The following is a 27,610-nucleotide window of genomic DNA, read 5'->3' as shown; positions in this document are numbered from 1 at the left end:
TATTCGCTCGGATTGTTCGTTAACACTGAAAATGAATATTGAAATAGCTAGGCACTTAGATTACAAAATAAAATAGCTAGGCATTTAGGAATCGTGTTACTCATGTTTTGAAAGGTTTGAGATTAAAACTAACTAAGTAGTTGGTATCAAGGATTAAAAACATTCATCGCTTTGTAACGAAATATTGCGTATCGTCGATATTTTTGAATGATAAAAATGGAAAAGCATTTGAAAAAAATCATTCAAGTTAACGTTTGTCGATTTATTAAGAGCTCGGTACAGTTCCAATTACTTTTATAAATCTTTTGCTGTTATCATTTCATTTTCTTTTCTTATAAATAAAATTGTTTTGACTTTTAAATAACCGTATATTTATTATAGTTATGGTTATTTTAAAGTCAAAACAGTACAGTAAGGCGTACCGGTGTATGGTTGACTGTGTGGTAAACATGTAAAGGTATACCATCGTAAATTAATGAACTGAAAAGTTCAAGTGAATTACAAAACGGGCCGTCTCATCTATTTTAAAGTGGACAGTGGACACGCAAATCGTTTCCAGAACCATCCATTTACATCAACTTGATTTATATTGACCTATAACACAAAAAAGGGTGTACAAAAGGGCTAGTCAAAATATCGATTTCCATCAGGGGTAATAAACTTTTCAATCTTGGAGAACGTTTCGTTTACGGGTCGGCAGTTCCGTATTTACGGTGAGCCTTAGTGAGAAAGTATCGAGTTTACTCCTTGCAAAGATAAATAATTGCACACTTTGCTATGCACAAAACTTTTAATGCGGAAGTTATCCTTGTGGAGTACAGTTTTGTTATCGATAATTTAACAAGTTTAAGTTTACTGTGAATTTATTTAGAATCAATTTAATATTATAAAGATGATACATTGTCAGCAGAAAATGTTTGTATTACATTGATAAGATATGTTGTGTGCCTGTTACATAAAGTAAGTATATTTATGAGAAGTGGTGTGATCGTATAAGCTTTTATTTAGGGATGTAACGATACATGATTTTGCCGATACGATACCGATACCGATATTTGTAGTAATGTATCGGCGATACCGATACCGATACCGATATCGATTGCTTGGTAGAAAAATAAATAGTGAATTATGCATAAAAAGTTACCAACATTTAAGGCCGTGTACGCGGTCCGTGCGCTGTTTGGCTCAAATATGTGATTTTTCAAACCAGATTGTCCATCAACCACTTATCTTACAAACATATGAATTAGTAATAATTTTAGGAAATTTTATTGTCTATGTAGTTAGTTAAGAGTTTTTTTCAATTAATACAGTATTTCTGAATACCATCAAGATAACTGAGCCGATGATTACTTGATTTCACTTTTAGTGTCAATTTCGAAGCTAAAAATATCTGAAATTGCTGACAGATCTAACACACAATTATTTTTAACTAACTGCAAAAATCCTTATTAAAATAGTTAGTTAAAAGATTTTTTTATTTTGGACTCCTAACTTACGAAATTAAAATCCGAACAATGTGAATTTTTTTAGAAATTATAGTCGACAAAATGATTATTTTCACCAAGATATTTGACTTTATTGAATATAATTTATACATATTGCAATAAAAGAATGTCTTACTTATAAGATAAAATTTAAAAAATCAACTAAGGTACCTCTATTATTTTTCTACAATTTTTTTTAAAGTACTATAAAACACTGCGCGCAACCCGATTAAAATCAGTCGGCAGCGAGCCTTTCCAGAGAGAGGACATGTTGCTCGGCGCTCTCCTGTGGATCTATGCTGTTCATAGTAAAAGGATAGCGCAAGCCGCGATCTATCGTAATAGATCGCGGAGTTTTTGACTTGCGTTAAATAGAATATGCGCTCTTAACAGAGACTCAACTGTTAATCGTATTCTTTTAAATAAAAATGCCAAATCAAAAAACAACAAAACCATTTATTTTAGTATTATTATTTTACAAAGTCAGTTAAACTTTAAGTAATACACATACAATCAGTACCTAATAAAAGTTTACTATTGGTAGTTTTTTCAGAAAACTAAGTTCGCACGCGCGGGCAGCCTTCCGCATCGTTCATTGGGCGCGGTTTTTTGAATTGTTTGATATCGGTATCGGTTGTTTTATTATCGGCGATACCGATATATCGGCTTGCCGATTAATCGGCCGATATATCGGTATCGGTATCGGTATCGTTACATCCCTACTTTTATTGTATGTATGCCTATAAGAGTCATCGTTTTTCAAGGCTTAATACCGTCCTTGTATTGTTTTGGACGATACAACCATTAGAGAAAGGTACATGTATATTTATTTGTTACAAGTTAGTTACATCAAACTATTACTTAAAAATAATTATTTGAACCTCCTTGCACTAATACGTTTTTATTAATTGTTGCTCCCTTTGACACTAAAGCTTTTTTGTTTTAAATTGTTTAGATATGTATTGTTCACATGGTGGCGTATAAAAAATTTTCTATTTCTAATACAGATTTAAATCTAGGTAGAAACACGTAAAACCGTAGGAAGAAGCCACTACCTACCTGTATACATTATCATACTATGGCGCCTTGTTTACGCGACACTATTCTACCGTTGGGTGGCCAAGTGTCAGCTTGCATTACTACGAACTCTGATCCCTGAACATGACATAAGATTATATTAATAAATTATTTAATGTTTACTTCCCCTTCATCGCCGACCTTGCTCAGGTTCAGTTGACTGTGAAATGTGATGCGCTGTCTCTTAATACATTCAAGTGTGAATTAATGTGTCGATGAAACAAAAATAAGCTGACGAGTTCAATGATCAATACATAATATTATACATAATGAATATTAATGACGCCACACTTTATAGTATATACAGAGTTTGGCTTTGCTCGGTTGCCTTTGTTTTTGATGAAATGACAAAATATTTCTGTATATTGTACAGAAAAGTAATTTGTATAAGTAAGTAACCTTTTTGCAAGTATTTTAATCTATACATATAATAAATCTGTAGAAGGGTCAATTCTGTACATTGAAAATATTGAAAAAATAAATAGCAGGGGGTGTTACTGGATCGATACCAAACCCAAATATGTGATTAAAAAAATTTTTGTCTGTCTGTCTATCTGTCTGTCTGTCTGTCTGTCTGTATGTGAAGGCATCACGTAAAAACTAACGGTTCGATTTCGATGAAACTTGATATAATTATACCTTATTATCCTGGGCATAAAATAGGATACTTTTTATCCCGGAAAAATACGTAGAAATAAATAAATCTTAATTTTTCCGCGCGGACGGAGTCGCGGGCGGAAGCTAGTAGAGAAATATAGTACTTTCAATCGCGTGCTAAAATATCATAATCATCACCACCACGATCATCATCATTCCAAATTTTTTCCATTACAAAAACATAAGGCCTGTTTTGGTCTGTTTTTTGACATATAGACCACAGTGCGTAATTAAACCAATGTATATCTTATATATAAAATTCTCGTGTCACAATGTTAGTCTGCATACTCCTCCGAAACGGGTGGACCGATTCTCATGAAATTTTCTGTGCATATCGGGTAAGTCTGAGAATCGGCCAACATCTATTTTTCATATGTAGGTACCACGGGCGAAGCCGGGGCGGTCCGCTAGTAAATAAATAAAAATTAATTGAGTAGTAAGTCAACTGTTTATTTACAGTCGAACAAGCGACTTCGTCTGTTTATTCTGTTTCCTCACGTTTACATATATAGCAATATATTACCGTGTAAAACACAATACGGATAATTGTTCTACACGGAACAAGCTGCCTGATTGATTGATCGATTGCTTCGTCCATCAATCTTGTAATCAATAATTAATTACTTGATGATCTTACAATTTCTACGTTAATTCAATTTTGGTTGCGTTGTAACTGATTATGGTTTAGCATAACACAGTCTTACATCTATAGATGTTTGTAGCGATGTGTATCCTCTTTTATATAACTAAATTTTATTATTGTTGCACTTGTCTCCCCTAATAGTCTAAGATCCGGTATGAGAAAAATATACACTCATTTGATTAGATGAAACAGTTTTTGTAGGATTATTTCAATGTTATGATTTATGAAAGCATAAAAACAATTTCTACCACCACAGCCTGCTGCAATAAGGATTAATTAATCAACAACTAGATTATTTAATCCAAAATCGTCAATATTTTATTTAATATACCTTACTGTAGTTGACATCCATCTCTATAGGTATTAACAACCTATAGCTAAATTAAGAAAAATGAGATTAAGTAGTTTTTTTCCATGACATTAAATAAAAATCCAAGAGCCATAATATCGACGTTGAATTCTAAAGATATTATTTAGCTATCGTATAAAACATAAATATTAAATCTTTCAATCTACCACCGTAAAGATAAAATATGTATCGACACATGCTATCTCCTTAACTATGCAACAATGTAACTACCTACTACATATGTATTTTTCTAGCGATTGTGTCGCTGATCCTTCTCAGGAATTGCATAAAGATGTACATTATATTTATTCCCTTTCACAATAGTGTGGGTCGTGGATCAGACCACATCGGAATTGTTTATTTTTTGTATGGTGAGTTAGAACATTACCATTGTTTGAATAATAATCATGATTATTATATTGTAAACTACAATTTAAATAATTTTGTCACTATATTTTTTTTTATAGTGAAACAATTTTTATTTAAAAAAGAAAAGATTTTCTTCATCCTGCAAATTACAAAAAATATCTTGCTCACAATGATTGCGACTTAATAATAATTTAAACATTAGGTGCTAGTTTTAATGACTAATCTAGAAAAGTATTACCAATTATGTATTTTTTGATTATTTTTTTTTACCTATTCTACACAAAAGTAACTTTTTGTCGACGAGATACGTGTTATAACAAATACCTAGAACCTACAAATACATTTATTTTACCTATAGAAAAGACTAAACCTGTTAACTTAATTAACGGATACTTGCGGAATCCAAACTGACTAATAATATAGTACGCGTATTCTAACCCCTCCTTTGTTCCAGGTGGAAATGCTGTACCAGCGTTACTTCCTACGAATGAATCAAACGAACATGACAACCCTCCTCGGCCTCTTGCTGGGCGTGGGCGTGGGCCTGGTCGCCGTACAGGTCCGCTCGCTGCTCCACGCCCAAAACTACCTGGCGCAGACGCTCCACATTCCTTTGAACCTGTCGAGCTTTGCCCTGGTTGACCCGGATCCATACAGGTAAGAAACCATCAAGCGTAAAAGAAGTAATTAAAAAAACTAAACCTCTAAATTATCAAAACTAGACCAAATCTAAATGGGAATAAACATAACCACCTCCTTTTTGAAGTCGGTTGAAATTATCTTTAATTATCTTTGTGACAACGTGTCTGCGAAGTATTCCTTGCTGTTTTGTAAAATTGCGTTGTTAATTAAATTTGTGTCTAACGTATCTGCCAAAATATAATCTTTGATGTTTCGAAGATTGTAGCAGTAATCAATGGTTGGTGAGATTCTTAATGGTATTAAATGGGATTAACACGGTTTGGGCCGTATTATAAGATAAGGGTGTTAATAGATCGATTTGTGATTGATTGGTATTGTAAATGTTTTCTTTGTTTGTACATTTTATTGGGTATCTATTCTTAAATCTTCACTTAACATTATCTTTGAGGATTATCGAAATTGCTTTATAAAAGACTAGCATTCCGCCTGCGGCTTCGCCCGCGTTTTCAAAAAAAAACCCGCATAGTTCCCGTTCCCGTGGGATTTCCGGGATAAAACCTAGCCTATGTCACTCAGAAATGATGTAGCTTTCCAACAGTGAAAGAATTTTTCAAATCTGCCAAGTAGTTTCGGAGCCTATTCAATTCATACAAACAAACAAACAAACAAAAAATCAAACCTTTCCTCTTTATAATATTTGTATAGATGTATAGATAGGTTTTTGTTTCCGATGGATAAATTCAGTTAGAAACCGATAAAAACATATCCTTTGATTTCTAGGTCATTCGATTGGGTGTCCTGTACCCATCGTTTTATTAAATACATCCACTTTATATCGTAGAATAGTACAAGGGTCAGTTATTTATACCACTACCTAATATATTTTACTTTTATCTTATCTATAGTTTAATCGTGCAATTAAATTTGAATCGGCGCGGCGAATGATGATCCCTATGACACTGACAATTATTCTCAAGAGACAAACTTGTAATGGCGTCACCATTAAATTAGAAACGTATTGGAAGCGTCTAAAAATGGCATTTATTAATTTTTACGTAGCTTTATGCCATAACAATGATATTCTGTTGGAATTATAACAATTCTTAACATTTACGAGAAATTATATCAATCTGACTTTACGTTTACGTCCTACAAAATTTACATCGTTGGCATTTATCGACTAGTGCGGAAAGTATCGATAAACAAATTTCGATAATGGAAACGAGATCACATTTTTTCCATGCTTAAGCTTCAGTTCATTCACTATTGAATGGAACAGAAGTTCGCAGCATAATTAATTAATTAATTACCGTTCTCGTTAATTTACTTACCTATGATAATATAAGTTTTTTAGACAAATTAAATGGGGGCTTCCATTTTCACGATAAAATAATATACACTGTGTTAAACGGGTTAAAAATTACGTGACAATGATAAGGCGCATTTTTATGTTTTGGAAAACTTTCGTTTTACTTTAACCTACTTAATCTATGCAAAAAACTTAAATTAATACAGTTAAGAACAACATAAAAGACGTTAAAAATTTTAGTTAAAAATTCATTTTATAATATTTATAAAAACATGTTTACCGACGTGGATGAATGCAAACCACGCCTTTGCCTATAAAATAGTAAGGTATCGACACGACCCATCACCCATCATACGAGCAATCACTAAGACGAACTGTCATAGGGATCATCATACGCCGCGCCGGGTATAGTACGTACCTCGTACCATCACCTAGCCCTTAAATAAAATACTTTATGATATGTTTTGTTACAGCTATGTATATGCATTATCGACTGAACAACCCGACCAATCCGTGACCAGCTCCACCGACTTCACCGAACCGAGTCCGCTACAAGTGATGCGAGTATACTTCGAAAAGGAACGCGTGGCGCATCTGGTTAACGTCGTACTCTTTGGCCTGGCCGCTCTGATTTACACCTGTGAGTGTTTTTGTTTTTGTCAAAGAGTAAGAAACGATCAGACCAAGATCAGATCTGAGTGAGCGAGCGTAAAAATAATTTCCGGCTTTTAATAATTTCACTTGTGGATTTTCAAATACGATTATATCGGATGCTTTATTTTTAAATTAGTCCAAAATCTAGGAGTACCATCAAGCTATATCTCACATAATTAACTTCTTCATTCACATCAAAGTAAACATAAACACCGTAGCAAATTACCTCAGTAATTCTGCAGTACAATATCAAAGATTAACAGACCCCACAAAGCTGGTGTGCACTCAATATGTTTTAGACTAACTAATTACAAAACAATGCACCTACATTGTAGGAGCACGTAAGCCGGCACCTTTGACGCTCCCTTAAGACCGGTTTATACCGGTTTATTACGGTGGTAGCTTCTAGAAGCAATTATAGCATTGCCGTTGCAAGCAACGCGTTTATATGAAGAGCCCTTTGCAAGATTCCAGCGGATTATACGCTACGAATTAGTGGAGTAATGAATAGTTCTAACTTCGCCAAGTTTGAGGCTGACAGTTCTCGCAAAATACTCGAAATGCGTAGCGTACGTAATCTTTTCAAGCGACTTTGGAATCGGTAGTTTAAGTATTTTCTTTCTTAAAACTTCCGCATTTATGGTACGAAACATAAAATATTTAAAAAATCGCAATGTAGAGCTATTTAATTTTAAATACTTAAGATTATTATACAAAAAAAGACGTGTGGCACTCGGGGACTGCCGCGGTAAAGCTATAGCATGCTATGCCTTCAAGCCACACCTCCGCGTCCGTCGGAGTGGGGAGCGTGAGGTTTTTTCGTTACGGAATTTCTGGATTCGGTCCCAGCGCTCAAGGCCCGCGATAGAAGCTATGCAATAGCTTAAAAACTATACTACTAAACTATATTCATCAGCAACAAATATCTACACGATGGTCATTTTATAAGTCAAACTATTAGGCCACTATAATATAGGGTCAATGTACCACTAGCTGACCAAGCGCCAATACATGACCGAAATTCAAATATACGCGCCAATTAAGAAAATACGGCAGCCCCAGATGATAGTTTATTGTTTTTTCTATAAAGCAACATCATCTATAAAATAAAAACAAACCTTGCTGCCATTGGTCAGAAATATTGACATTTTTTCAACACGAAGATCTAATTAAGTAGGTGCCCCGTAAGAAATCACATTTTTTACTAAGAGTTTTTTATCGGGAGTTGATTGTTAAATCTTAATTTATCTTGAATGCAATCGATTACTCTCTATGTCTTGTTATAGGCATAATGTTGAACCATTCTGTTATAGACTTTCGGCTTCATTTTTGGCATGAACAGTTTTTCATGATTTTTAGCGGTCTGGTTATCTTTTGGAGCAACGAAAACAATTTTTCGCCTATTGTTGACCAGTATGGTCAGCTCTTGGTTCTTTATATTTTGCTAAGAAAGACTTGCTTTGGTTTGTGCTTATACCTACCTAATTTAACAAACCATATAAGCCGTAGTTAAGTCATAGCTTTATGTTGCATATTTCCAAAAGCTGACCACCGTAAGATTTTTATACCGAACTTAGTTGGTCAGGTTTCGGGGCCGAGAATATTAACCTTGAGTTGTCCACTTGATTTCCGTGACCAAGTGGTTTGATTTCATCAACCTATCTTTATTTATTAAATAATATATTTATTTATTAAACAAAACTAATGTTCGAAGAAGGACATTTTGTCCATTTTGAAAATGGTCAACTTTTAGAGTAATGATGGTCAGATATTGGTGATCAGTGGTCAAGTAATGGTGTTTTTAGCAGAAATAACTTTCAGAGTAGTTTTCATAAAACCTTTGAAGGTTATCAAATTGATATTAAGAACAATAGTTACAGTGAGTATTCAATTATCTGTGTCCCAAAAATAACATTGAACGTAAAACAAATAACCCGTTTTTTATATATAGCTAAAGATAAAACCGCTTAAATGGTCAACTAGTGGTACATCCACCCTAGTTTGAATCAAGTGATTTTTTTAATAATTATAATTAGTTTAATGAATTTTTATACATTGCGTAATTTCTTGTGCTAGGTCTTCTGGCGTGCCTAAGCCGACCGGCAATGAATGAGATCTACCTGCTGACAATTTCTTACATCGTGCTCGCTACGTTTCTGCTTACCGAGAGCTCTCTTTCTGGAACGGCCGTTCTAAGGTAATATATTATTATTGATTGACATTTCATATATTATAATAAATTTTCATGTGAATTGTTGCAGCCCTTTTCAATAGATTTAGTTATAAAATCTACAAATTTATAGTATTTTAATAAAGAAAAAACGTACATGATATTTGGAGTTTTCGATATTAATTATTTCTCAGACACTCAACTATATTATAACACTTTTGCCAAATAATATCCAGAAGTTGATTTTATAAATCAACAAAAGAGCATTTTTTTATTTATTATTGTTGAAGTCACTGTTTGTAAACAATGTTTGGAAATAGTTACACAAATTAATCCTTCGTTTGTCACAAATAAAACTGAACAACGCCAAACACTCGGTCTAATTTAGCCTCGAGCATTTTTAGAGGTCTCTTTGAAGCACACTCCTAACCACTAAGCAATTTTAATCTACATCCAGCTAACATTTTCGCCTCTTTAACCAAGCGCGCAAAGTTTAAAGAGCGCTCAATTATAAATTCATATTCAGTGTATGTAGTGTGTGCGGGTAATTACATATTTGCTGTCGATTATAATGAAAAACGTATACTTGTGGCTACTGGCTACTAGCAGTCAGTAGACAGTGTGCTGTGGAACTGAAAACACCTTTGCATGGCGCGGTTGCGTTTGATTTTCAGGCATCGCAATCTCATGAGCTAATTTGTCTGATTCAGCATGTTGTCATTAGCAGACCTCATTAGTACATAGCAATATTCGAGAATAGTATAAATACATACGACCGAATTAAAATGCCATTACCTAAAGTACCCTATTTAGCGAATAAAATGTAAATCATTGCGGTAATCATTTAAAACCCCGACATCACACACCGCGGTAAAGGTCTTCTCAATTCAGAGCAGGCATTTAACGGTCCATATTTCAAACACTTAAATAATTTTTATGCTGACTTTATAAAAACATTTTGACTTTTTTAAACGCTAATTATGAGCTTCACCTGTATGTTGCTGAGTTTGTATGTAACCGATAGCTTTAGACTCGATTTTTATCCACTAAATGGACAGATTTAATTCAAACACTTATCAAGGATCGGACCAATACAAAATATCGAGAGATAAAACGTTTTTTAGTTTATTTGAACTTGGTATATTTATTAAATCTGCTCAATTGCAATTGCAACGGGCACGCGTATCCACATGTGCCCACGATGTAGAAAATAAAATGTATCTGACGCCTCGCAGACGTGGAGAATGCAATTGCTCGAGATGCTAGGTTGACTTGTGACATAATGTAATGTTATAGTAACATAGGGAGCTGTTTAGCATCGATATACAGCTTTACTAGTTTTAGCCCGCGGCGTCACTCGCTTGGTGGGTATACTTGCGTAAAAGGTAGCCTATATTCTAATCCAGATTACTATGAGGTATATGTCTACAATTTCATACAGATTCGATCAGCTGACTTTGCGTAAAAGAGTAACGAACATCCATACATTGTTCATTACCTTATTATGTCAATAATTTTTTTTTTTGTTCTTACAATATTTCACGTTCAAATAATCGGAGTAAAATAATTGTGAACTTTGTTTTTCTCTAAGTAAGAAAGATTTTCATCAAACAACAGTGTGTCAGTAAGTTTCAAAGTTCGACACATATTCATAAATGTATCGTGAAGATAGACAGTTATATACCCACACACGCGAACTGCGTGTTTTCAAACTTTTGGGTCCAACGCGTTATCTAATTTTCACTTTGGAATTATTAATGAATGGTAAATCAAACTGGGAAAGGGCAAATTAATATATGTATGATTCGTACACGGAATATAAATATTATATACGCGCGTGTTTGAAATAAAACCGCGTTTATTGAAATTGTTTTGGATACAGGAATTTGAGTGTTTATTTGTGTCAATACATTAAATACTCAACATACCTCCATTAGTTTACTAAACCCATGCATTATCATACACACGATGAACTTACAAAATAAAAATAATAATGAATATACCTATTTAAGAAAAAAAAACACTCAATAACTCATGAAATTATCGTATTGTCACCAATCCTTGATAAGTGCACCAAGTTTGAATTAAATCTGTCCATTTGAACAGGGTCAAAATCGAATCTAAAGGAGCCGATAACATGGATGTAAAGCTGAGAAAAACGTGTTAAAAAAGCTTATTCCAAAGAAGTCCCCAATATAACGTCTAGGCTAATAATTGTCATTTCTAACTGAGAAGTTGCTAGTTCCCAATACAATTGATAGGCTAATCATTCCCAATCGTCCCTAGATCAATGAACGTGAGTGTCGGCATGTGCGCCCTATTTACCTACGTGACGTACGCGACCCTACCTCTCCGGCTGCACGAGGCGACCATCGGCGGGCTCACACTGGCTGCTGTCAATATTGGAGCTCAGATTGTTATGACCAAGACTACGGACGCACAGGTGGGTTACATATGGATATAATATACACTATATTATAGTGCACATTGTTAAGGTCATTTAGATGGTTAAATAAATTAAACTAGGTATTGCAAGGAGACATACAGCAAACTTTCGACGTTTGTGTAAAATGTGATATTGGAACACTAGTCAATTTTATGAGCGTGTAGCAAGTTTTAAAGCTAAACTTATTAAAAGTATCCATTGTACCAGTTGACTCCATGTAGTATTACGACTCGTTTTAAACGCTCATGCTCTAACCACTGTATCAGGAGGCCATGTCATGGACAAGTCACTCTCAAGCAAATTGTACCTACTTGTACCATCAATCTATAAACGATCCTTTACCAGATGCTTTTTGAAGTGAAACTTCTATAGGCGCGTTGAGAGTAAAATTGTATGATCGCGTCATGGCAATACCGTCACGTAATGGAATAAGGCGTCGGATTTTGGTCTTTGAATTTTGCCAAAGAAGTTTCACTTCTGACAGGTTTGCTTGGCACACACGCTTTTTTTGATGTGACAACGTCTTATAATTCGATTGAGCCGGTTGCACGCACGAAAAAACATGACTCATGCGGCGTTACCTCGCTCTGAGGCGTTCCATGTAAGGCTTGAAGTGCAAGCGAGAGCGCGGAACAAGCGACAAAGAAGCACAATCGGACGTTGTCACGTTCAACTATCGTCAGTAAACCGACTTTACAGACTTACTTTTAAACTACACTCTTCCTCACCAGATCTTCTGCAACCTGGCCACCCTGCTCGCCTGCAACATCGCCGGCATCATGACGCACTATCCCCGGGAGCTGGCCCAGCGCCGCGCCTTCCTCGAGACCCGCGACTGCGTTGAGGCGCGCCTCGTGACACAGCGCGAGAACCAACAGCAGGTTTGTTCTTCTTACTTTTATAGTAATGGGGGTTCGAATCCAGCCTTGTGATCAAACTTTTTGATTGGGATGGGAATATGAAGTAAAACATTGGAGTCGCTCTACTTTTTAGGTTGTTTGCGAGGTTCGTATACTAAATTGTGGGTAGAAACAATACACCTTTTATTTTTATGACAAAATTGACTATTATCACTACTAGATACCAATAGTGCACAGATATTGTAGTGTTTGTTCCTTATGATGTAACTCCTATTCTTGTTAAACATATTTAATAATGGTCCAATCTTTTATGATTCAAAAAGCTGATGCTCAGATAACAAGCTTATTAGAAGCTTAATAATAGATTTTTACGAAGAATTCTATTCCAGGTAATTATTTTTAGTCTACTTTATCCTGAAATTCTTCTTCCTTTATTAATTATTGATATTCAATATTTTAAAAATAGTCTACGAGGAACTTTATAATTTCATTAGTAAAATTCAAGAGCGTAGGCGATTCACAGAACAGCTGAGTTAAATGTATGCATGTGATCGTATTATACACATAATCGAGTTAGCGCTAGTCGAAAACATTTCGAGGACCTAAAATCCGGCGTTCACTCAAATTGTTCAGCGACTGGACCGGAACGTCGAATGCAACTGACTTCACAACTTTGGTTTCGTATTTTTCCTTTCGGACGAATAATTTAGCGACATTTCTACCGGTGGAACTCCATGCACGACTCACTAAACCTCCGCTCAGTGGTTTTGACATGAATTGACTTGAAAACTAATTTCAGCACGGTTAAATAGAAACTGAATTAAACTTGACCAGCTAGTTGACTGTTTGTTTTGGTTTGGTTTGCTCAATTTGACATCGACCATTGTGTCCAAAGTTTATTCTATCTACTACTGTACAATTTTGCCTGTGGCTATTGCAATAAGTCAACAGACTACTTCCAATATACATTATACATATTACCAACATAAATGTTAGTTATTTCAAAAGAAAAGGAATCACAGTTTCCAAAAGGCCGAACGTTGAAATCAAAGTTGGACAATAAGTTTCCTATTAGTTCGGTTTGTCGATAATACCCTTATAAATTTCTACAAATAAGAACGTTTCTGCGGTATTGAATAAGAGATTACTGATCCGTTAAAAGACCAGCTTACCTAGAGTATCTTGACAGAAAGATCTAACAAACCTCGGGGCACAGAAATTATTATTAGCTGACCCGTAAAACGTATTTCCGTGGATTTTTCCGATGTTTTAATAGTCTTTTGTAGCGGAGGACCTAATAAATCAAAGTAAGGAAAAATAATACAGTTCAGCCGTTCTTAAGTTATAAATGGTGTCATTAATCCTCCTTCTTTCTTAAGATTAGGACATTACTACCAGATAGTATCGGTAAAGCTTCAAATACATAGTAATATATGACGTCTGTTCGTCCCTTATTCCAAGTTATAAAACCATTATCGATGAACACCATACGGTATGTGTCCGAAGCAAAACTTTTGGGTTTCCTTCAGGCTACTGATTGATAGGGGTTCCTTTAACTTGTCAGTATAGTTATGTAATATACGGTTTAAACGGTATAAGGTTTGAGACTAGATTTTCACGTACAAAACTTGCAGAATTATCGAATTGTATCTATAGTCATAATTATTTAGTTTCAATAGCTTTCGCGTATCGCGGTATGAAAGATAAAGTTATTACTTTTGCTAAATCCATAAGAGAAAAAAAATAAACAAAACATAGACGACGCGATATTTTTATAATATTAAACACATAATAATCTTTAAATTTCCATAAGATTAAAAAAAGTTAAAATATGAAATGCATTCTTGAAACGGAATAAAATTATCTTCAAATGTTATTTATGATAAAATAATTTTAATTTAATTTCCATACAATTTGTTTGGGATATTTCACGTTCTGCACCGCAAAAATTACAATTTAATTCTATTTTTCTTCGATTTACAATTTAGGTGGGGCTCAGGTGAGCGCCTCGTTTATCATAATACGTAATACTTAAAAATACAACGTAGTTATACAATAAATAGCTATACGCGATGTAATTTTCATATTGCGTCAAGGAAAAATCGAGTTTCCTTTGAGGGTCCTTGCAAAACGGATTTCAGTGATTTTAATCTTGATATTTTGTGAGCTATTGTAGTCCGCTTTTTGTAAAAAGTAATAATAAAATTGCTTTAAAGTTAGATATTGACGTAAATGAGGCTTAACTGGTATTTTGATGCTATCAAATAAGTAATAACCTAAACCTTGATAGTATCAATGCTGTTGTTCAGGTATTTATCACTAGAAGAAGATCTATGGAATATTGTGATGCGCAATATTGTATAGAAATGTATGTTTGAGGTACTCAGGTCAACTAAGATGTGTGATAATCACTCTATACAGATAAGTTTGAAGTGCATACGTATCTGAGATCAAATACAAATGTATGTAGTAAAGATTTGCACAATGGTATGGCACAAAGGATTGTATGAAAAGTGATTTTGTAATTGTGCTGTTATGTTAGAATTTCTTAAAATAAACATACCAGAGAATTGAAGACTACGTAACCAATTTATTTCTATTGGAACTAGTTAAATAATTTTTATTCAACTATTCAGTCTTAAACATTTACAAGAAAAGTATTAACAAGTAAAAATTAAATTCACTCAAACCAATTTAAATGTCATTTTAAAAACATTTCCTTCTTTGCATAAAACCTTAACGAACTTCGCAGAACTGAACGTTTTTCCGACTTGAACAAGATTGTATGAAACAATATTATCATGACGCTGTTCGTGTATTTTTTCTTTAATTAAACTATTGGTACTGAAACTTCTAGTTATCCGTTTTAAAGACGTTTAATTAGCTTGTTTGTCATCGTATGATCCTTGAGTTTTCTTACAATTTTATTTTAACCGTCGTGATTCTCGTAAAAACTTTTACTGCAGTGGAGACCTTTTATTGCAATGCTTTTTTCTGCCATTATTGGGAATATATTGCAGTATAAGAAGCTGATCATTAATAAACTTAACATAATATGCATTACATACTTTTATAGACTTATATTATACTTTTTCAAATAAAAATCTCCAATAATCCCATGTTGAAATGAGCTTAGCCTAAAACTTCGATGAACAATTTTGTTCTACAATTCCCTATTACTATTGAAAAGCCCTTGCGACTGTAGTTAAATCTATCCTCTTATGCACTTAGGTATTAGTATTCACATCACTGAACTTACTATCTAGTGGATACTGGCTGCAAATCTTAACTAATAGATAGGGATTTTAGCGCCAACGTCGTTTAAGTCCTTGAAAGTAATAGCACCCTTTATCGTAGCAATGAACAATTATGACATTTTTTTGTTCGGAATTATGACACTATTTATAACTTTATAAGGGTATTTCATTGGACAGTTTCTTAATTAATGATAACAGCAATGCATTGTTCCTTCTCAGTGACAATGTTATAAAGAATTTAAAAGGATTACAGTTGCTTCAATTATTTCATTTTAAAGTGAGGGGAAAACTGAAGAAGATTAGTTTTATTTTATATTTGAATCATTTTCGAAAGATTTAGATTGATTAGTTTTCTAGTTGAATCTGTTTAACAATTTAATGTCATGTATAAATTTAACCTCGCATGAAAGCTGGGCAATACTGTTTTAATACTTTAAGAGATGACTCTGGATGTTTGTACCGTTCTCTCTTCCTTACCCTAATCCAATTTGTTTAGACGGATATATGCAACGTTTGTTACAATAACTTGAAATGTTTCTTCCATTTAAGTAATAGATTATGTACCTTTACCGGGTATTATTTTGCAAATACCATTATATTCTCTAATATTTTGTTCTGTAAACATCATTATTTTTAAGGTTCACTTGATGGTGTTTATCGCTGCATTGGAATTTTAACGAATTTCAAGTTCAGGAAATGTGTGACCTTTTGTATTATGGGTGCAGTTGTGAATAGAATCGACGATTATGAATATTTATTATGACGTGAACTGTAAAGCGTCCTTGTTCAAGTGTTTACCGGTAGCGTTGAAACCAATATTATAAGGGACTTTCTTGAAATGGTAAACAACAAACAAAGGGCCATAATGTGTTTTTGAAAAATATCTGGATTTAGAGATAAATTAAAGAAATCTTTTATTGTTACATTTGTCATTAATTTCGACTGAGTGAATCCATTTTGGCCATTTTTTTATTTGAAAACTGATGCCCTTCGGTCGGTATCTAAATTTTGGGTAGTTCCGACATTTTGAATTCATTAGATCTTTGTTATTTACTACTAATTATTTGTTGTTTCATAAACCGTTATACTAAGGAATGAAAGTTCAGAATATCTGATTAAAGTTTGATAGTTTCAGCTATCAAGGAATATCACCCAAAACAATATACATACTAAATAATTTACCGACATACCTGAACCCTCATTATCTGCAGTTGACATTCAATCAAAGCGGTCTGCTAAATATACTCATATAGCCATATTGTTTTAAAACCACACTCGCAAAATAAATTTCATATCAACCACCAAAAAGCGAGTACCGTACCTAAATTAAATCAAAATGTTTGTGGTTCAACTCGTGTTGAAGTTATTTCAATAAAACGTTAGCAATATTACATTTGTAGACACGTGTGATATGGTTTCGTAATGTAAATGTTTCAGATATTCATAGGGCTACTAGCGGTCCGCCCCGGGTTCGCCCGCCCGTGGTACACTATCCTATCTCTCAAGTTGGATCGAACTGCACATGGTGTGCGATATTTATTTTAATCGTTTAAGTGGTTTAGGAGTCCATTGAGGACAAACATTGTGACACGAGATTTATATAAAAATTACTAGCGGTCCGCCCCGGCTTCGTCCGTGGTACATTTTTCGCAATAAAAGGTAGCCTATGTTATTTCTCAGAGTCTAAAGATTACCTGTGCCAAATTTCATCAAAATCGGTCCAGTAGTTTATGCGTGAAAACCATACATACATACATACATACAAACCTTTCCTCTTTATAATATTAGTATAGATTAAGATGATATACATGTAGTTATAACAACTATCAACGTAATAATTGTTCGATTTGGCTAATATTATTAATAGTTGTAATTATACCTGAATAAAAAGAACTACAAGATTGTTAATTATGAACTACCAAGCTCCCCTTTAACGGTTGATGGAAAAATATTTCGAAATAAATATAAATAAAGTGTGATCATTGCCCTGGTGAAAATTAGCGAAGAAATGTATTTGGTGACCACTAAACATAAGCAGGCCTACTTGTTCCTTTGCTCGCTCTACCGTGAAAAATAAATATTATATATTATATGCGAAAAGCATTTTAAATTTTCAAAAAAGTTATATTTCGACAGTTTCTCTATTTTATTATCACATTCAACGTTTAATTACTACAACTATATGCATTTTGTACACCAAAATCACACGTAACATTTCGACTTCGTGCTTCCGATTCTAAATATATTTGTCGGGTGTTGTTGATTGCGCACGTAACCCTTGTAATTTCCTCTTTAAGCGGGTTTATCAAAATCCAACCCGCCATACGGTTAATTCATTAGCAATGATGGTTTATCTTAGCGGGAATGATGCGTGGCGATTACAAGATATTTGATCACGAACGAAATCAGGGAAAGGTTTTTTTTATAAACTAAAGGCTCTCCCGGCAAACGTTCTGCCTTACTCTTATAACATAAGGGTGTGAAAAATAGATGTTGGCCGATTCTCAGACCTTCCCGATATGCACATATAAATTCATGAGAATTGGTCCCGCCGTTTTGGAGGGGGGCCGCAATTAACATTGTGACACGAGAATTTTACCGTATATCTACATCTTGCCTACCGAATTCAGCAACTTAGAAATTAATAATCAGGAATACTGAAATGCTGAGTTCCTAATTTATTCAAAGCTAATGGCGATTTGAAGAATATAGGTATACCTACGCGCCCAGACGTTTTTAATTTACATTCCCAATTAATATTTTTATTATATTAGTTCGGGCTTTCTAAATCACCATCAATGTCATGAACATACTTTTTTAAAATAATAAGCTTCATCAGCAGAAAACAAAGAATGTAAGTATCACATAACATTATGACGACCCATTGTTTCGTCGATATCAAGTGTTCCGCGTTAGCAAATAGAATTTAAAGCCAAAATTGGACTCGTTAGCAAATTCATTTGAATATGATTGCGTGAATTACACTATCAGTTATATCCAATACATTACATTATTAACACAATATACAGATACAACCAGTAAGGACACTTCATACAACACGTTCGAAATGGCTCACGCATACAAGCAAGCGTGTTTACGAGAATAGTAAGAGCCTATACGCACTATGCGGGTAGCCGCATTGCGGGTAGCCGTCGGGCTGACCGCAAGCACAATTATGTACGGAATATTCATTTCTATGCGCACTGTGCGGTCTGCGGTAGCCGCATCGCAGTGCGCATAGAAATGAATATTCCGTACATAATTGTGCTTGCGGACCGCACGGACGGCTACCCGCAATGCGGCTACCCGCATAGTGCGTATACGCTCTAAGGGTATTATCACAATTGACACATAAAAGAATACCCTTACGATTCTCGTAAACACGCTTGCTTGTGTGCGCGATCCATTTCGAACGTGTTGTATGAGGTTACCCTACTGGTTGTATCTGTATACTGTGTTATTAACATGACATTAGCTCATCAACCACAATCACAATTGCTACACAATTACTCTACTAATTTTACAGATTGGATAAATTAACGATTAACCACAAATTATTTAAATAATCCCAAATTATATTAGCCTAATCGTGTTTCGCTAATACCCGTGAAATTTATTCATAAATTAATTTATTAGCTGGTTTTCACATCGTAATCCGTAAGTACACTTGAATTTTCTAAATGAAGGAATGAGGTCTAATCTATATTCTTTTATATGGTTTACTTAATATTATAAATTTATAATGATTTGATAATGATTTACTTAAATTATACAATAGAATAATTTAATTAACTTTAATAATAATACGACTAAAAATTATTATGAAACTAACATAATAGATCAGTCCTATGACATACTGTTTTAAAGCAAGCTCTTACAAAACGGATTGGTCATCTTTTATTAAATTTTTGTGCTTATTAATTTGGTTTGAGAATAGATTGTAAACTTTTATTAATCATAACTCTATATTATGATCAGGATGTCCTGGAAGAGTAAGGTTTGCTGTGTCGGCTAGAAAACGATAAGGATACCTATTACCTATGCTATTTTTTGTAAATTTCAAAACTGAAGATATCTATTGGATTGTATAATTTGGTTTATTTCTGTCAAACGTGACCAAAAGTTCGTTAGTTTTCTATAAATAAAACATAAAATTGCTAGACAAATCGAAATTCGGTGACCGGAAGATAACGTTATTTATATAGAAACATACATTTTTTTCTATTCCATAGATCTAAATTACGTTAAAAAAATATGATATTTTTTGCGTCGATAGAAATATTCAATTTCGTTATTTTTACTAGCAATGGAAGAGCAAAACAAATGTAAAATGTAATCGTTTCGATCCAAAATTGAAACCTTAGAAATGAAAGATAACGAAAGCCGAAGCTTTGTACATAATATAACTCTTAACAAAGAAACGTTATTACGATCAGCGATCGGGAATCCCTTTGTTTTATTTTAATTAAATCAATTCTTACCTTCGTACAATGACAAATCGGTTGGTTCAATTTATAACTCTAGAGTCTAGAGAATTATGGTAGAAGACGAGTTGGCGAACTATTTTATTTAAAACTAGCTTTCCACCCGCGGCTTCGCCCGCTTTGTCTAAAACATAATAAATTATATACTAAAACCTTCCTCTTGAATCACTCTATCTATTAAAAAAACCGCATCAAGATCCGTTGTAAAGTTTTAAAGATTTAAGCATACAAAGGGACATAGGAACAGAGAATGCGACTTTGTTTTATACTATGTAGTGATGATGATTTTACCTATTTTACGTTGATGGTTGATGTTTAATCCAGCTATAACTGAGACGTAGCCTTTTACTTTCTTGTAAGACCTTTAACCATAAAAAAACTAATGTACTGTTAACGCAATGTAATGAGAAGCAATAAGCGATTTTTTTTATTTATAGGATTTCTTTAACAAGGAATTCATAAAATACGTTTGATCAAGCAAACATACGAAGGTAATAATATTATTGTTCATGAATATACTTCCTCATGATATTGTCCATCGTTCTTTTGTTGTGAAGGACGTGAAATTGATAAAAAAAAATCAATTTAAAAAAGCTATCTCCTTTGAGTACTCAAAGGATCCTGCTTTTAACAGGACACACTAAAGTGTCCAATCAAAATTTTCCCCAGGCAATATTAGCGACTATATTTTGAGTTAGACTGTTATTGAATTAAGGGGGTGGACGAAGCGCATCGTCATACTTGGCTACTTAAACGAATTTTCAGTTAGATATCACATACCGTAGTGGCAAAATCAATTTAACGCCACCATAGCTTTGACGGCAATTTTCATCTAACGGTTAAAATCATTTTGAAGGTGACGAGCATTATAGGGGTATTTTGATGAAGGCACTTTGATAGGTATGTGTGTGCGAATGAAACAAAATTGTGATTTTGCATATGCATAGTTTTATCGTTGTCAAATTTAGATTATAGATATAGTCCATTGAATGAGTCCCTCCAAGGGGGGTCTAGAGTGCGTGAGTTAGTAACGTAAGATGTTTCTTCGGAAACATGTCAAGAGTCCCTAGGTAATAAACATACTAAAACCCCGGGCCACTAGGAGGAGCCCCGGAGTGGGGGGAGGGGGGAAATGGGTCCATTTTTTCATTTTTCGCTTAAATCTCAAAAACGGTACATGTTAGAGAAAAACTTTCAAGGAAAAGTTGAAAGGCCATAAAATTATCTACAAGTTGTACCTGAATTATTTTTTCCTATATCCTACCGTTTCTGAGTTATACGCAGTAAAACATGATTTTGGCTCAAACAATTTCAACATCAATCGATCAAAAAATATTTCTTTCTTCCAAAAAACTCAAATGTGCAACTTGTGACCAGTACTGATAGATTGCTCTTAATTAGTTCTATAATTGGTAAAATAAACACATTCCTCCATGGAAGCCTTTAGGAGGAATCGATTGTCAAAATATTATATTAGGGCAGTTTGAGTTACTGAACTTGATCTTTTTATTTTTTTCTTCCAAAAAACTCAAAAGTGCAACTTGTGACCGGTACAGATAGATTGCTCATAATTAGGTCTATCATTGCTAAAAATACCAGATTCCACCACGGAGGCGCTTACGGGGAATTGAATTTTATCAGGGTAGTTACGATACATGAACTTTTTATTTTTTTCTTCCAAAAAGCTCAAAAGTGCAACTTGTGACCGGTACAGATAGATTGCTCATAATTAGGTCCATCATTGATAAAAATACCAGATTCCACCATGGAGGCGTTTACGGGGAATTGAATTTTATTAGGGTAGTTAGTTAAAAAGTTCATGTATCGTAACTACCCTAATAAAATTCAATACCTCCTAAAGGCCTCCATGGTGGAATCTGGTTTTTTTATCAATGATAGACCTAATTATGAGCAATCTATCGGTACCGGTCATAAGTTGCACTTTTGAGTTTTTTTGGAAGAAAAAAAATAAAAAGTTCAAGTATCGTATCTACCCTAATAAAATTCAATTCCCCGTAAACGCCTCCATGGTGGAATCTAGTATTTTTATCAATGATAGACCTAATTATGAGCAATCTATCTGTACCGGTCACAAGTTGCACTTTTGAGTTTTTTGGAAGAAAAAAATAAAAAGATCAAGTTCAGTAACTCAAACTACCCTAATATAGTATTTTGACAAACGATTCCTCCTAAAGGCTTCCATGGAGGAATGTGTTTATTTTACCAATTATAGACCTAATTAAGAGCAATCTAACAGTACCAGTCACAAGTTGCACTTTTGAGTTTTTTGGAAGAAAAAAAATAAAAAGATCAAGTTCAGTAACTCAAACTACCCTAATATAGTATTTTGAAAATCGATTCCTCCTAAAGGCTTCCATGGAGGAATGTGTTTATTTTACTAATTATAGACCTAATTAAGAGCAATCTATCAGTATCGGTCACAAGTTGCACTTTTGAGTTTTTTTGGAGAAAAAAAATAAAAAGTTCAAGTATCGTAACTACCCTAATAAAATTCAATTCCCCGTAAACGCCTCCGTGTTGGAATCTGGTATTTTTATCAATGATAGACCCAATTATGAGAAATCTATCTGTACCGGTCACAAGTTGCACTTATGAGTTTTTTGGAAGAAAAAAATAAAAAGATCAAGTTCAGTAACTCAAACTACCATAATATAATATTTTGACAATCGATTCCTCCTAAAGGCTTCCATGGAGGAATGTGTTTATTTTACCAATTATAGACCTAATTAAGAGCAATCTATCAGTACCGGTCACAAGTTGCACTTTTGAGTTTTTTGGAAGAAAGAAATATTTTTTGATCGATTGATGTGGAAATTGTTTGAGCCAAAATCATGTTTTACTGCGTATAACTCAGAAACGGTAGGATATAGGAAAAAATGATTCAGGTACAACTTGTAGATAATTTTATGGCCTTTCAACTTTTCCTTGAAAGTTTTTCTCTAACATGTACCGTTTTTGAGATTTAAGCGAAAAATGAAAAAATGGACCCATTTTCCCCCTCCCCCCACTCCGGGGCTCCTCCTAGTGGCCCGGGGTTTTAGTATGTTTATTACCTAGGGACTCTTGACATGTTTCCGAAGAAACATCTTACGTTACTAACTCACGCACTCTAGAACTTTTTATTCAATGGACTAATATACTGATAGTTTAAAAGTAATAATCAGATGAAATTAATAAACTATCACTTTGACCATGGGGTATTTAAAATAATTGATTTTTTGCGACGTACTACTGCATAATATATCGAATAATATAAAATTTAAGATTGCAAGAATCTAAAATTGCTCCAGGCTTTCCCCATACACTTGAGTCCCCATACCTCGCATATTCCATTACTGTAATATTATATAAATGTGCATTACATTCACATATCACTTAAATGTGTGCCACCACACATGCATTTCAAACCACTTTTGTACGATGTAAGATATTATCGTACGTTGTGTCGTACAATGTACCGTACGGTGTATAGTACGATGTATCGTACGACGTACGGTACGCTGTATCGTACGATGTATTGTACGTTGAATAGAACGTTGTATCGTACCATATATTGTACGTTGTGTCGTACGGTTTATCATTGCATTATGTTGCATTATACGTTGTACTGAACAAGATTGTTTTTCAGGAGCGTCTCCTACTCTCGGTGCTTCCACGCCACGTTGCCATGGAGATGAAGGCGGACATTGCTAACCAGCCAAGACAGGAGCAATTCCACAAGATTTACATCCAACGATATGAGAATGTCAGGTCAGTCTAGTTGTAAATATTTGACCTTCTGTTCATTTCGATTCTATTTGGACGAAAATGAATTGCTGGCAAATAGTAGATATTAATAGGAAATGAGGACGTTTGCGTTTTGTAATTTCAAAGGACTGATGTAAAGATTAACATTTTATTGGAAGCAAATCGTATTGCTATCGTAAATTTAAGTACGTTTATTTAAAATTCGTTGAAAATATCGGATAGCGATTGTAATCAAAAACATTTTATTTGGCGAATTGTATGTACCTAATGTATTGCGTAAAATGTGATTTGCTTATAACATGAGGATCGAATAACTTGTATTGTCTAAGTGCATTGACTGTAGAGTACCTACAATAGCAATTCATACAACGAAATAATAAAATCTGATTAAAAAATACCTATACGTTGTTTGATGAAACATGATGCGTTGAAAGTTCAAGACCTTTTAAAAGTTCTTACTACCCTATTCATAACACACTCCTATGAACTAACTTGAACTATTATATCATCATCCTTATCGCTAACAGAAACTAATACCTATAAGTTCCTTCGTAAAATGTCAATATCTATCCATCTCAAAGTATTACTGAAGTAAAAAAAAACTTTCAAATTAAATTCCATTTTTCCCGTGATTATAACGTCTCTATCGTCCTGGCTTAAAAAGTTAATTCTTGAGTCAGGAAGTTTTATTTCGAAGTGTTGTTATCGCCTTAACGTAGTTGGTATTTAAATAATGTGCTTACTTTTATCATGTGCTTTTATGTCCAAATAATTGATGGCATAGTTTTTTAATGGATCTTGTTCGTAAGGAAGGAATTATACGTAGTGGTTGGTCAATTCAATGTAATTTTTTTTAACTTTTTGAGACATATAAATATTCTTTACTTACATACATATTTTGCTAAATTCTGAAGTAAATCTTGTGAATTCTGGAATATTCGATTAACAGAATATAATATATGGAATCACACCTGCAGGCCAGTGAATAGTGAATAGGTAGTACGGTTAACGGCAGTAATGCTTACCTGTAAGGTTATTTAGGTGGAAATAGGTCGACCCATGCTGAAATTCGAATAGATTAATAGCCGCTCTATAGCCGATATATAATTAAATGATACTTTAATGAAAGAGTAGTCGAACATAAGGGTTGAGAAGTAATTATGACTAATTGTTAATTGATAGTTAAGTAGTTTCCTATTTCTATATTTTTTTCGGTACTACTTAAGCTAGCACTTTCTACCTTATAAATATAACGATAGATAATTTGCAGTATAAAATCAGTTAAGATCGAACTCAAAATCATACAGAGAGAACGATCTTTAGCGTGATTCCACAACTATACGCTGTCTTCTATGAGCATACCAACAATTCTAATTACCTCGCAACAAACAAAAAAGCTCCATAAAGTCAAAGGATAAAGCTAAGCCATAGTATACATCAAACGTACCGCAACACGAAATCAGTTTCAACGTAACGTTAACAGAGAGAAGTTGGTAAGTTCGTTACGGATCGAGGACGGTCCCCCGGTGCGTGTTGGAAACTTTATAGACCCGTAAGTCGTATGCTGATTTCAATGTGGTGGGAAATTTCAATTGATCGACCTTCTCGGAAGGATGGGTGATTATATTTTAATAGAGTGATAAACAGTTTATCTGTAAGTCGGAACTTTGGTATTTTTTGTTTTGTAAACGTATTATGATAATCTATACTAATATTATAGAGCTGAAGAGTTTGTTAGTTTTTTTGAACGCGCTAATCTCAGGAACTACTAGTCAGATTTGAAAAATTCTTTCGGTGTTAGATAGCCCATTTATCGAGAAAGGCTATATGCTATATATATCATTACGCTAAGACTAACAGGAGCGGAGCCACGCGGGTGAAACCGCGAAGCGCAGCTAGTATGACATACAAAAGAAAAAGCTGTATATACAGCTTTTTCTTTTTGTGTTCTAGATAGTACTAATATTACATTAATTGAAACATAATTGACACATGTATATTGTAACGTGTGTTCTATTATTACAATCAAAATATGTCATATTAAACCCGCAAAATTGTAAACAACCGTAACAAGAAAAATAACACACCGTTTCTCCAAGTATTTGTCGAGATTCTCTTATGAACAAGAAAGTTACCCACATCAAATATTAGGCTCGTTTTATTTATGAGCAATAGTCATACAATCTTCTTCTTAGGGGCTTCTTTAATCTCATGTTATTGCATTACATTTTATTAAGCCATAGTAATATTCTTAATAGGAAATTATTTAATTCTGTCCTTACTTGAATGATTAACTGTGATTTGGTACATGCAAAAATTGTCCTTCAGCTAAAGATATAAGCTACATTTTGTCACAAAAACATTATCTCGAAAGGACATAATATGGATTGAAAAATTGTATTGGGATAGTCCATACACTGATTCATATAATACAAAAATGAGAAGCATTTTTGCAAATCGTTTTATAAAAGGGCTTTTGAAACATTCTCTTCATCTGGATGCTTGAGAATCCAACCTCGTTCTTTATGCAAGGAATTGGAAAATTCTATTTATTGAAAAGACTGAAGTTTTCTCCATGTTCGTTTAATACATTTTTAAAAGGAACATAGGGATACAGGTTTTTCTTCTTTGACAATCCATACTAATATTATAAATGCGAAAGTAACTCTGTCTGTCTGTCTGTTACTCAATTACGTCTTAACTACTGAACCAATTTGCATGAAATTTGGTATAGAGATATTTCGATAGAAAGGACATAGGATAGGTTTTATCCCGGAAATCCTACGGGAACGGGTTTTTCTTTGAAAACGCGGGCGAAGCCGCGGGCGGAAAGCTAGTCTGATATACTTCTTGGCTTTATTATAAATTGAATGTATGACAAACTTTCAGAGTAATTTATTGTTCCAACAAAATCATATAAGTACTACTCGATGTTTTTTACTATAAGTATTAAAAAAATGTTGTCAGCATAAAGCATCTTGTTCGTAAATGGTTTATAGGAGTTTCTAATGGAATAAACAAATATCTCATTACAAATAAACTTAATACAACGCTATAAAGAAAGCTCCGTTTGATAAATCTCCATTCAAATATACCTACGCCCGTCATACCCTTTACTACCAACAATTCACTTATTAGTAATTCTATACTCAGCTCGGATTAATAATTTAGATAAGATTGTAGGAGATGGAGATTAGGTCTAGTCTATACGATCCCGTAATTCTGCTGATATCTGCTTTGTTCTGTATGAGACGTCACCGCGTCATACGGATCAGGGTAACACATCATCCTCCCAAATTGAATTAGCTCCTCGACCGAATTGTAAATTTCCAACAGAGCGTGTGAACGTGGCCTAAGTCGCAAATAATAATTAATCTGGTTTGAACGCTTCAGTAGTTGCGGACAATTAGGGCCGTAATCGCGTTGGGAATACGCCCT

General features: G+C 34.0%; 1 protein-coding gene across 2 annotated transcripts in view; it reads left to right on the top strand.

Annotated features, from left to right (window-relative positions):
* Positions 1-27,610, top strand: part of LOC149911331 (adenylate cyclase type 6) — a 138,050-nt gene that overhangs the window by 80,911 nt on the left and 29,529 nt on the right. The window contains exons 5-11 of one of the 2 annotated variants that reach the window (XM_090105416.1): positions 5,037-5,219; positions 5,561-5,568; positions 7,055-7,173; positions 9,264-9,384; positions 11,644-11,800; positions 12,535-12,684; positions 24,054-24,175. In XM_090105416.1, coding sequence (XP_089961542.1) covers positions 5,037-5,219; positions 5,561-5,568; positions 7,055-7,173; positions 9,264-9,384; positions 11,644-11,800; positions 12,535-12,684; positions 24,054-24,175 — 860 coding nt within the window. Of the gene's footprint in view, positions 1-5,036; positions 5,240-5,560; positions 5,569-7,006; positions 7,174-9,263; positions 9,385-11,643; positions 11,801-12,534; positions 12,685-24,053; positions 24,176-27,610 lie in introns of both variants that reach the window. The other variant, XM_090105407.1, reaches the window with a different exon arrangement.

The sequence above is a fragment of the Colias eurytheme genome, chromosome 1 (assembly GCF_061535395.1).
Source record: "Colias eurytheme isolate Ceu_HAF_F1 chromosome 1, ilColEury1 Martin Lab GWU primary, whole genome shotgun sequence".
Lineage (NCBI taxonomy): Eukaryota > Metazoa > Arthropoda > Insecta > Lepidoptera > Pieridae > Colias > Colias eurytheme.
Note: the sequence above shows the minus strand (reverse complement) of the source record. Positions and strands in the feature narration are given on the sequence as shown.